This window comes from Dermacentor albipictus, chromosome 9 (genome assembly GCF_038994185.2).
Source record: "Dermacentor albipictus isolate Rhodes 1998 colony chromosome 9, USDA_Dalb.pri_finalv2, whole genome shotgun sequence".
Classification (NCBI taxonomy): Eukaryota; Metazoa; Arthropoda; class Arachnida; order Ixodida; family Ixodidae; genus Dermacentor; species Dermacentor albipictus.
The window spans coordinates 3,281,879-3,294,346 of NC_091829.1; the positions used below are offsets into that span (position 1 = coordinate 3,281,879).

Genomic DNA, 12,468 nt, shown 5'->3' on the forward strand with positions numbered 1-12,468 from the left:
TGAGGGATGATGATGACATAGCAAGAGGGATGCGCAAAGGTGAAAGCAAGTTCAACACTCTGATGATAAGCATTCACAAATGTCATCCATGAAGCCACTATCAGGTTTCGTATGAAGTCTGTAGTCAGCAATTCAAGTGAACCCAAAAATAGAGGCGCTAGAACGAAGCTGGTGTGTGGGCCTCCCCTGCGTGAACAGCACAAGCGCCAAACAAAATTTTTATAGCATATAAAGAGCTGCGATACGCGGCTGTAGCACGGCGAGCACTTGTGGGGCACTTTTAGCGGCCGGAGTCTCGAAACCACCGAGAATCACGCGCATTGACTCTACTAGGTGCTTCAACATTTTTTGTACACTCTCCTTCTCATAGTGTTCATCTCCTTGCTTGCCCGTATTGTCACCGGTTTCATTGGCCCTATAATTCTTGGCTTCATGGCGCAGAGGACCACTAGTGCCCGCTGGCATGGCCGTGGGCCTAGAGGGCAGCAAAGGCCATTGCGTGTCTGTATCAGCCGGTGGATGTGAATGTTTGCCGCGTGCTCTCGTCGACCTTGAATTATCAGTAGACGCCATGCATTACCGTCCTCGATGCACGCACAGGCAGAGGTGGTCGGGGCACCTGTGCCACGCTAGGTAGTTCTCCTGAAATGGTTTTGTGATGCTTCTGTCGCGAGCGTTGGTCCCTTTGGCGAACAGATTGAGCAGCCTCTTTACGTGAAGTTTGGTCTCTTGCCACTTTCGAAGAATACGAACCTCTTGTTTAATCTCTGGGCATTCCTTCGAAGTCGCTTCGTGAGAGCCAGTACAGTTGGGACATTTAAATGAGGACGCCTCACAGTCGGTGGTATCATGCTCTCCACCGCAACGCGAGCAGGTGGCTTTGCTTCTACAAACAGCGCTCACGTGTCCTATCTTGTGACATTTCCGGCACTGAATAGGCCTCGGAACGAATGGTCGTACTCGGTGTATAACGTAGCCCACTTTGACAGACGCTGGTAATGTCGAAGAAGCAAATGTTAACTTGCTACATCGGGAGTGGCCCAAGCGGTGAATCTCAAGAATGCGCACCGATGACCTCAGAAGACTCTTGAGGTCCGCATGCTTGATTTCAAGCTCCACGTCGGAAATCACTCCAGTCGTTGTCTCCTTCCCGTAAGTAATAAAGGAGCGGACGGGGATTGCGCTTAACTGTGGAACGGTCTTTAACTTCTCAAGTACTTCGTAATTTTTCACATCTATTGTCAGGATGTTCTTGCGAACGTTGATCTCGTTAATTTGCCCAGGGGCCACACTTTCAAAATATTCGGTTAGAAACTGCCTGCTGAGGGAGTTCATGCTGTGCGACGTCGAGAGCGGCACGTAAGAAACCATGAAGGATTCTTGCTCACTCTGATGCGATGAAGTCGCCTCAGTCGACATACGGCGCATCTTCTTCATACGGCGGCCCATGACTACGGTGTACTCGCTGTCAGAGTCCATGGCTTCTGGCGTTGAGCTCTCCCAGGAATCGAGCTGGTCCGAGCTTCCAAAGGCACGTCGTCCAAAAATGAGCGAGGAAGTAGACGACTGACCTTGTTCAGGTGGTATTAGAGTTGTCGGACGATCCCACCGCTGGCATACAATTGTAGGAGTTGTGGCAGCGGCGAGATCGTCCGACCATTTGAAGGGGTTGTAGGTCGTAGAGAGGAACGTGGGAGGAACTAGGCGTACAGGGTTTATTTATAGTATTTACATTTTAAACAAGAGATCCATCGACAGTCTACCGTGGCTCACGAGTACGAACACGAGTACAGAGCACGACGACGAGCACACACTAGCAGCCGACAACAACCGCTTATAAACACTCCATTGGTCCCTAGTTCCCTAAGTGAGAGAACCGTTCGAGCAGTCATCGAAGTTGACCCGCCGGTTGTCCATTATCTTGAGTCTTGAAAGGCGCGTCGGTACCCCGAGCTGACCCCCGCAGCGCGGCTGCCGGTTGCCCATTGTCTTGCGCCTCTAAATTCTAGAGCTGCCTTTCTCCTGTAGTCGCCACGAGTGTCAGCAGACTGTGACGAATCCTGGAGTCCACGAACCGCAAAGCACCTTTTTGTTAGGGAAGCTCTTCTTGCTGCCGAGAGAGACGATGACGACCCGACAAATCAACCGACAATACGCTGGGTGCCAAACGTGGCCCGCCCTGCTGTCGTCAACGATTCTCCGAACGAGGCGCATGGTGCATTACCGCTGTCGTCCTCGCTGGTTCTCCGAAGGGCGCCAGCACCGCGGGTCGATCGAAGCACGTGCAGCGGGCTGAAATAGCTTTGCAGAGCAGTACCCCTGCAGGCCGATCCTAACAGTGGTCGTGGGAACATCGTTTTGCTCATCCTTGATGAAATGACTCTCAGGAAAATGGCAAGAACGTAAAAAAAATGCATAACAGCGAGAGGCCCAGAGCTCCAGTGAGCTCTGGGCACATCTTTCTCTTCCACGGAACAAAACATTTGAAATGATCTGCCAGGTATATTACTTATCTTATCTGCATTACTTATCTGGTCAAAGCCATTACTGAAAAAAAAATCCCGCAGAAAGTCATCTGTAGGGGTTGTCTAAGTATGCGTAAGCTGTGCCACTTGCTCATATCCGCGTAACGCGGTGTCATTATCAATGTTATGAAACTTGATCAGGCCAGCACAAACGACAGCGCGACACGAACGGCGGAGCAAGGAGAATTGATGAGGCAAGTACATGCATGTGGCGGCGCCAGATGCGCTAGTGACGTTATCGCCCTTTAGCGTCTTATCTATCCACATTGAACCTTTATTAACCGTGACCAAATGTACCCAGCCAGCGACTTCGTTTGGCACCACCGCGCGGGCTGTAACTCGAGAACTATCTGCGATACCGACAAAGACTGCTGGGAGCTCCGTGAGCGCTGTGTTCTCGCCGCTTCGTTGGCGATGAAGAGAGACGCGCGGGCCCGCATCCTAAAGCGATCTGCGAAAGGGGCAGGGCGATTCGTGTGCTGGGAGCTCCGTGAGCGCTGTGTTATTGACCCTAAGTTGGAGTAGAAGGGAGAGGCAACACGAAGGTGAATTCGCTCGCTGCTGCGGGCGCTTTCTCGAAAGCGGTCTTCTTAAGGCCAGAGTACATGGAGCGAATATGCGACGAATAGTCGGCGTTCGACGCCCGGCGGCGTACGCGCGACGCGCGGCGGCGGAGAAATCGTCGTTCGCCGCCGATCTGGCTGGCGCAGAAAAGTTCGTCGGGCGTCGGCGATACCGGAAGCGGCAAACGAGCGGCGCCCCAAAGCGAGCCAATCAGGTCTCGCTATCCGCCCCGACTTCCGACCTGGCTTCCCCGCTTGTCCGTGTATCCCGATCCCGCTCTATCGTTCACGCTGGTCTCCCGCTTTTCGTGTTCGTGATATCCAAAGAGGCGCGGCTGGAATTTAACGAAAAAATAATTTCGGCTGTTCAGAAGCGTGCCATCCTGTGGGACATTTCTAAACAAAATTTTACGCGTTTTTAGAGTGTTCCGCAATTCAAAAGCAAGAATAGTTGTCCTTAAAGTTTTTTTTTTTTGTCATGTGTTTCACTACAGCGCTTTTGCCTCATCTAGCCACACTGATAACAACGCAGCGGCTCGCCGGCGGCGGCCGCCGTGTCTTCGCTCCATGTAGCGCAGCCCGACGAACATACGGTGTCGCGCCGCGGCTGATTTTCCGCCGCCCGAACATCGTCGTGAAAGTTCGCTCCATGTATTCTGGCCTTTACGGGACGCATGAACGGACGGTTTTCTCATTGGTTATGCAGACAAAGCTTAGGCAATTAAAATACATCAACGCGCAGGCAAGAACCGACTCGTGTTACTATAATTCGGTCGTCTTTGCAGGACCCTTCCCAGCAAAATGGCGTACCAAGGAACACTGTGTTTTATCTTCCATTATTACCAAATGAAAATGGTCCTATACTTTCAAAAGTACGCTGGGTGCTAATGGGCTAATGCGCTTGTAGATGAATACTGGTAAGCACAATTTTAAGACAAGAGAAGACACCGACACGTACGGGACCAACTAGCCCAGCAACGAATTTTGTTAACCCATAAATGCGCTTCTGTCGTAAGCGCAGATCGTACGTACAATGTCGAACCAATCACACCTTTCCCACACGCTTATTTCTAGCAGTTCTTTTTTTAAAATAGGCTGCAACGTTGCCGAAAACACCTACGTTTAGTACCCCCCTAAACCCGCCATGCTTGCTAAGTGGCTATGGTGTTGGGCTGCTGAGCACGAGGTCGCGGGATCGAATCCCGGCCATGGCGGCCGTATTTCGATGGGGGCAATGGGGGCACGTTAAAGAATCCCAGGTGGTCGAAATTTTCGGAGTCCTCCACTACGGCGTGCCTCATAATCAGAAAGTGGTTTTGGCACGTAAAACCCCACAATTTAATTTTCTAAGGCATTCTAGAGGGCACGAACAGCATATTTCGAAGATTACGCCTCATAAGGGTGTGAGGTTACAGGGGTGTTTTATTTTGCTAATGCACCAAAGCTGATGATAGCATTACAGGATCATTTCTGCAAATCCCCGTGTTTCAATACTGATGAACTAACAATTGTATATTGCTCACTAAGACACAAAAGCATGCGCAATACGTTTCGCAAATGTCCTCAGCTGGCCGCGTAATTATATGCTAAACAATTTAGTCTGCGGGTACACGCTTTTCCGTAGCACGCAGTGCAGCTAACCTTGAGATGGGCCTCCGACACGCAGGTGACCGGAGACAACGTGAGGGCGCTCGCCCTGTACGACTTTAACAAGGACGGCCTGAACGAGGTGAGCGGGCGAGCTCGTCCTGCGCAAATGTACGGCACGGACGAAGAAGCGTCAATCTCTGCGCAGCTGCTCGTCGGCTCCGAGGACTTCGACATCCGCGTGTTCCGCGACGACGTGATCGTGGCCGAGATCGCCGAGAACGAGGCCGTCACGGCGCTCTGCCCGCTGACGCACGAGTGCTTCGCGTACGCGCTCGCCAACGGCACCATCGGCGTCTACCGGGCCACCGAGCGCCTCTGGAGGATCAAGGTGCGCGAGACGTATAGCTACGCAACGGCGGCGAATTCAACCGAACGTCGCGTGAATATTATCGGCCATCTGTCAGTGACAGCGTTGTCGAACAGCACAGGCTCGATTCCTCCTTTCTTTTATCGGTTGCAAAGATGTGCGACCGCAAATGCCTTTAACCTTTGTCGCACTACTCGCGTCTAGGCATTTTTTTAGACGCCACAGAAACCACGTTGGTGCTGACCATCGCAATGTGATGCAACAGCGGTGGTTCGTGTCTGCAAGGTCGAGCGTTCGATCCCCGGCTGCGACGGAGTGAGAGAACGCTCGAGTGCGCGCACATGTTTCGGTGCACGTTAAAGGAACCCCGGGCGCCGCCTAAATCGCGGAGGTAGGGCGTCTCTCATAGGCCGTGCGCTGCTTTGGGAAACGGTCCAGGATCATTGAATAACATGGCAAGAACATAACAGTTCGGGCCGAACTCTCAGATTTCTCTCATAATAAATATATCACTATATAAAGTCCGCGATTTCGCTTTTTGCGATAGCAGTTATATGGAAACTCTAAGCAAATTTTTGCCGTCATCGCAGCCGTGAGGTTCCGCATATATTTAGGTATATGTATGCTATATGCCACGCCCTGCTGTATTACGTGCGGTGTATGCGGGTTATATTGCCACACCATTCTATCTCTAAAGTTGCTCACTTAAAGAAGGGAATTGCGCTAAAAAAGACACGGACGAGTAAGGACATGGACGGGCGCGAAAGTTGCTCACACAAGGTCTTACATTCTTTACAAAATTATTGCTCGAAATTTTCAGAATGGCAGCCCACAAACAAATGGCATGAGACGAAACACCAACAGTGCATGCCTCTCATCTTAAGTCTTCTCGGATTTTCATATTAAAAGTGCGAAAGAGTAATGAGCTCAAACCTTAAAATGATGCAATTTCATTGGCGCGGCTGTGCACCACCTCCGGGCTCGGCCCAGGTTTGAAGCATTAGCGATGCGGAAAAGTGGTGGTAAAGTTGCTAAGACGCTGACGTTAATTATGAAACATAAATAATATCGCCGATGGTATGATTCAAACAGAGGACCCCTAGCAAAACGGCTCGTTTTTTACTTAGTCAGCTTACGCTTACTTCAATCCATCCTGCCACTACAGTTACGAGTCTTGCACTTGGTGTATTATTCTAACATGTTGCTATCGGATTCCTTGCTGGCGAAACTGCGTACTTTTTTAATTAACATGCAACAGCTGCTTTCTGCAACGCTGTAACGGATGTGACGCATGAATTCATGACATGATGTGACATGAATTCAGACCGACCAAGTGCTTGAGGAGAGAGAAATCTGATTTGCAGGAAAGGCCTGCGCCCTCGTCTGCTACTCCGGGGAAGAGAAGCAGAGTCACGTGTCATGCACTCGTAAAGCGCTCTCGCACTGCAGCGGCCGAGAATCCGACAGTGGTTGGCTGCCAACGCTGGCACTGTCCTTCGCTCCCACACAATATGCGCTACCAGCGTTGCAGGCGTCCACAGTCACGGGTCTGGCCGATGCGTGGGTGAAAGCAACGCCAAGGCTCCGACGACACGTGGCTCCGCGTAACCTTCGGAGGCAAACGGAATGTAAAGTTACGCGCGTTGTTTTTCAGGCGTGAAGGTAATAAAATCTATTCATGTCACAGAGAGCGTAAGCAGCGTGCTCTCTCGGGCTCGCGTGGACGGGCACCGCACAGCGAAACCTTCTGGCCGCAGTCCAAGAGCCAAGCCGTGTGCCTTCACGGCTACGACATCGACGGCGACGGGCGGCCGGAGCTCATCACCGGCTGGAGCAATGGCAAGGTGGACGCGCGCAGCCTGTCCACGGGCGAGGTGGTGTTCCGCGACAGCCTGGCGCACGGCGTGGCGGGCATCGTGCAGGCCGACTACTGCCTCGACGGGCGCGAGCAGCTCATCGTGGTCTCGGGGGCCGGCGAGGTGCGCGGCTACCTGGCCGCGTCGGCCGAGCTGCGCCAGCAGGCGGCCGACGCCACCTTCGAGCAGGACACCGTGCGCGAGCTCAGCCACAAGAAGCAGGCGAGTGCGGGCGCCGGCTTTTCTGTGCTGTGTGTGGAACACCAAAATGCGATGGCATCGAGCCCGATGCGGCCACAGTCACCGAGGGTTCAGAGATAATAATAGTCGTGTAAATAAATAGAAATTGGCGGCTCAAAAGCAGAGAGGTGACATAAGGTTAAAAGGGTAGGAAGGAAGGGTAGGAAGGAATCGAGAAATTCCATAACACACAACACAGATAAAAATAAAAATCTGAACATGGTGGCAACTGCCATCACCCCGTTTCAAAGGGGACGCCTTCCATCCATCCTGCGCGCGTCGCCCAAAGGCGCGAGCTTGGCATTCGTGAGCATGCGTGACTTTCTCGTTCTTCCTCATCGCCGGCCGCTAAATGTGCGCGAAACAATGCGACACATGCCGGTCTCGATGAATGCGGCCGTTGCAGGAGCATTTCGATTCCGGAAACACTGAGAAAAAGTCGCTGGTGTGCCTAGCTATCGCCGAAGAGACGCGAAGGCGAGAACATTGTAAAACCCTACTTCAATTCACCTTCATCCACCTCAGTCATCCACCCTAATCCACCTTAATTCCCCTTCATCCACCTTAGCCCTCTTTATACACCTCAATCCACCTTAATCCAATCACTAATCAATCATTAATTACCTTTGCTAATCATTAATCATCTCTTACAAATGGCTGGACATGCTTTAATTCGCTGCTGGCCTTCCGTGGGTCACGTGCTATTTTCTGTACCTCCCAACGCGACCTTGAAACATCTAAGGCTTCCGTCGTATCAGTAAATGCGCGCGCGGGGCTTATTTGCGCAAGATGGACAGCGTTTGCCGCTGCACGTGGCTCGACCGGTGTCGTGCAAGGCGGGCGTGAGGCGTGCAACATCCACGCTCACAACAACTTGTGCATGTGCCTACAACTTCGTGCAACGGGTATACTAATCACTATCTGATTCCCACGCGTAACGCACTCAGCGATAATCCATAATAACAAATAATAACAATAATAATCAGCTCCCATCGACAGAAGATAGACGCAAAACCTCACTTTGCAAATACGATGTACGACAGAGTATAGACGCGGAAGACAATTTTTCTTTAAGCTCCTAGGAATAATTGCTGTATATATATATATATATATATATATATATATATATATATATATATATATATATATATATATATATATATATATATATATATATATATATATATATATATATATATATATATATATATATATATATATATATATATATATAATAAACGAGAAAAAAGGGGGTTAACCGAGGGGCCCGATTTTTACAAAGCATATCATAAGAAGCCAACAAACAATGACTCTAAGGACCACATAGGGGAACTTCCTTGTGCTTGCTAATTGAATTGAAGAAATGTTAAATTAATGGAAATGAAAATGGATGAAAAAACAACTTGCCGCAGCTGGGAAATGATCCCACGTCTTCGCATTACGCGTGCGATGTTCTAACCAATTGAGTTACCGTGGCGCCGCTCTGCCATCCACTTTCGTGGGTATTTATGTTTCCTACTAGAACCCTGGGAGTGTCAGCCAGCGCCACCACTCACAAACTGCCACCACTCGCTCACACGTAGTGGAACAGCCCATTCGTTGGCGGTACATGTATTGCAGGGGCGACTGTATCGTTAAGAAATGTAAGCATATATTTCCCACGTACTTTATGTTGTATCCTTCCTCAGCAGAATTAATGAAATTCTAATTCTGCGATGAATCTGAATGAAATGAAAACCTTAAATTTGAAACATCTAGCTGTCATGCGCAAATAAACACTGAAGCACTCATTTATTAGAATCTTACAAGACCTAAAATATGTTTTGCTCACATGTAGCTGAATATAATTCATTTCAAGACTCGTCGTCGTCTTCTCAGATAAATACGTCTTCCACGTATGCGCTGCTTGTGGTATTACTCACAAAGAGCAAAAAACAAACACAATGCAAAACCTTACGGCATTTCACTCACGGCGTTGAATATCCCCCCTAACGGTGTTGGCGACCGTTCCAGAGACACTTATCGAAACCTGGTCAACGCCCCCTCATAGAGAGCACCTAATCCTTGGCAGCATCAAACGCCTTTATTATTGGGTACCTCTGTTCAAAAGTCGAGCGTCTTGAAGCACACTCTGACCAGGGCGAAGAAATCGGGACGAAAAACGAAGAATATTAGTGCGCATCAGTACACCGTCACTGTTTGATGACGAGATAAAAATTTTAGACGGTTTCCTTTAGCTTACGTAATTTTGTAATATAACAGAGATTGTATGTACAACTGTTAAGTAGTTGTTCGATTGTTGTTAAAGTTATGGCATAAATATTGCTTGAACGGTCAAAATAAACAGTTGGAAGTCGGCGCTCGTCTCTGTTTCTTCGTGTTCTTCGTCTTTCGTCCCGCTTTCTTCGCGCTGGTGAAAGTGCGCTTCAAGGTCATGAACCAGCTAATACCTCTGTCAAGCGGGCAAGTGCACTTATGGAGAGTGCACACGGTTTTAAGTGCACTTTCCCAAATCTAAACGTCGCAAGCTGAGTGTACTCGCAGAAGAGTGCACTCCGGTCGCTCACGGAACGAACTTTGCTGGTCGAGTACGTAGCCTCAAGTAAAACTCTTGCTTGGGCTAGTTGGTTCATGCTTGAAGTAGGTAAAGGCAAGGCGCAGAAGACCAGGACTTAGGAAGAAGAACACAAACGACAAGACGGGCGCCACACTAGACTGGCAAGCTGAGACGGCGATCAAGTTGACGCACAAAATAGCAGGATCGGTGCGAAAGCTTTGATGAGAGAAATGAAGCATGAACGAACTAGCCCAAGCAAGAGTTTTACTTAAGCATATTTCTTCTACATTGGGCCCTTTCTTTCATGGTATAACTCGCACCAGAGTCCTGCTAAGACTCGAGTGTGTTTATTTTTTTATTTATTTTCAGCCCTCGGAGGCCTGTTCTTCTTAAGCTCATACGGGTGTAATAAAATGCACACTTTGAGCTGTATGAAAATAACTCGGCAAACATTTTTTACCATTAAAATTTTGGCAAAATGTGCCCGCAGAAGTGAACGGGTCGAATTTTCCCGCAGACGCTGCTGCAGGAGCTGCGCAACTACGAGACCAGCGCGGATGCCGGCCAGTGCGGATCCATTCCGGTAACGACTGTGGTGGTGGTGGGTGCTGTGCATGCCGCGTTTTTCCAAAGGCCGGACGGAGCCATTTGCTCGCATCAACTGGGCTGCGGTTGGCTTCGCCGTGGCAGGGCTAGAGATCTAAGGGCTGGGAAAAATACCCAGGAAGGTTAGGGGGTCTTTCTCGTTTCGTCTTTTTTCAGCACGGCGATAGAGAAAAAAAAAAGACATTTGAATTTCCACACATCTATGCTTTCTATTATCTACTATGCAGCATACAGTTCTAGAAGAGATGACGACTACAAGAAAACGGCAGCACAGTTTTCGAGTGTCTTCATTTCGTGCTTTTCAGTTTCGTTTTGAAAACGTATAGCGTAGCTTTCAAAGTATACCCTCTGAAATTTTGGCATCGTCTGGGACTCCGCGATCGAAGCACGTGGAACCGTGTGCCTAGTTGTCGAGGCCTTTGCACTAACCAGCCCCTGATACATATACCTTCGCAATCTGCCAGTTCGCAAGTTAACGTGTTCGAAAACTCGCCTACGTACAATCAAATCGAAACGTGGAAGCGACCACAACCGATTCTAATGTATGTGTTCAGGGGGAGTGACACTGAGTGATCTTTTGCTCAGTTGTCAGATTAGCGATCTCTCGTAGAACAGAACGAGGCGCTCACTCCATCGTCTTCGCGTTCTCTGCGCAATTATTTAGTTATATCTATTGCTAGCATAATACATGAATAATAAATGCTAGAATAATAAAATAAATACTCAAATATTAATTTTTCTTAATATAATTTCAAGATAACCTCGAAAAATGCAGGCAAGAAACCGGCTTTTACCTGCCGCTCAATATTTTCGGAAATTTTGCACTCTTTGGCAGGACCAGCTGCACCTTCCACGCAATGTAAAAATGCTTATATATAACTTCCTTTTCACCAGTCATATGAATTATCGCTGCCTTGTCAGGGGTACCACATCTGTCACAAATATATGCAGATTATTCATCCTTCAAAAAAAATTCTCCATGTGATGTGTGATGTACCATGGGTCTCCCCAAGTGAAACTGTTCCAAGAACTCAAAATACACAAAGTGCATAGTTTATATAATTACAGGTTAGTCCGTGCATACATTAGGGATTGTGAATCGAATAACTGTTCTATCCGTTCCATAGCTAACCTTACGCCATTATCAAACACGATATCCAGAATACTGGTATGTAAAGCACCCACGCACTAATTACGGAAAGCAAATGATTGCTTATACGCTGCCTGTCCTACTCGACACACTGATCGCAGATGATATTGAAGTCTTACAGTCTTCGTTAAATAGTCTGTATAATTATTATTGCTGCTAGCGCTGGTTTTATGCTTAATACTTTGTACTTGTTGATCACAATATTAGTTTTGCTGCATCATCTGTTATTAGTACACATGACCAGTGGCGTAGCAACAGGGGGGGCCGGGGGGCCATGGGCCCCGGGTGCAAGGGGCCAGTGGGGGGGGGGGGGGGGGTTTGTCATATACGCTTGAAGACACCCCTCACCCCTCTTTTCGCCGGCTTGACTGGGCGCAAATTGCAAAGAATGCTCCGGTACCCAGTAGGCCGAGCTCATGCACCGGATGCGTTGCGCCGCGAAATTGTCGACTGCAGCTCTATCAACGCCCCACGAAATAATTGCACGAATGTGCGGGCTAAAAAATTTAATTCGCGAAATGGTCGCTTAACTACTCGCCTTAGCGGAACGTTTCATGTGGGGTGCACTCGTGCTGTGCGTTCATGCTGGGAGCAGGAGTCGCTAAACATACATTGAGGCGTTGTAAGGCGTTGGGGCTCTTGGGTCCATCTTCCGTTCAGAACACGCAGCGAAGACGAACATAGACAGCAGCAAGAGGGCGTTCAACCAGCGCGCCCGGCGCTCGCGTTTACGGCGAAGCGACGTTGCATAAGTGGGGCCATCAAAAGTCGCGAATGGGATTCTCTGGATCGTCTTCAGACTCGGTTCGGCCGAAGAGTTTGGCGGCGTATGACTCGACAGGCTGTAGTCGCGGGCCCGCCGCGATGTCCGGCTCGCTTTTATTTCCCCTTTCCCGCTCGCTCCGAGAAGCCACTGCGAAACCTGTTTCCTTCTTACCCTCGAAAGTTTCAGAAAACTGTTGTTGTTGTGACTTCATGTGAGAAGTACAGTGTCTGTATCAGCTGCACAGAATT

At 49.1% G+C, this 12,468-nt stretch overlaps 2 protein-coding genes across 8 annotated transcripts in view; one reads left to right on the forward strand and one right to left on the reverse strand.

Moving 5' to 3' along the window:
- Window positions 1-12,468, reverse strand: part of LOC135909196 (sodium-dependent glucose transporter 1A-like) — a 115,824-nt gene that overhangs the window by 51,309 nt on the left and 52,047 nt on the right. The window lies entirely within an intron of this gene.
- Window positions 1-12,468, forward strand: part of LOC135909194 (BBSome complex member BBS2-like) — a 147,999-nt gene that overhangs the window by 6,104 nt on the left and 129,427 nt on the right. For 3 of the 6 annotated variants that reach the window (XM_065441025.2, XM_065441027.2, XM_065441028.2), the window contains exons 3-5: window positions 4,755-5,066; window positions 6,803-7,123; window positions 10,216-10,281. In XM_065441025.2, the coding sequence (XP_065297097.2) occupies window positions 4,755-5,066; window positions 6,803-7,123; window positions 10,216-10,281 (699 nt within the window). The remainder of the gene's footprint in view (window positions 1-4,754; window positions 5,067-6,802; window positions 7,124-10,215; window positions 10,282-12,468) is intronic. The other 3 variants (XM_065441026.2, XM_070525709.1, XM_065441029.2) reach the window with 3 other exon arrangements.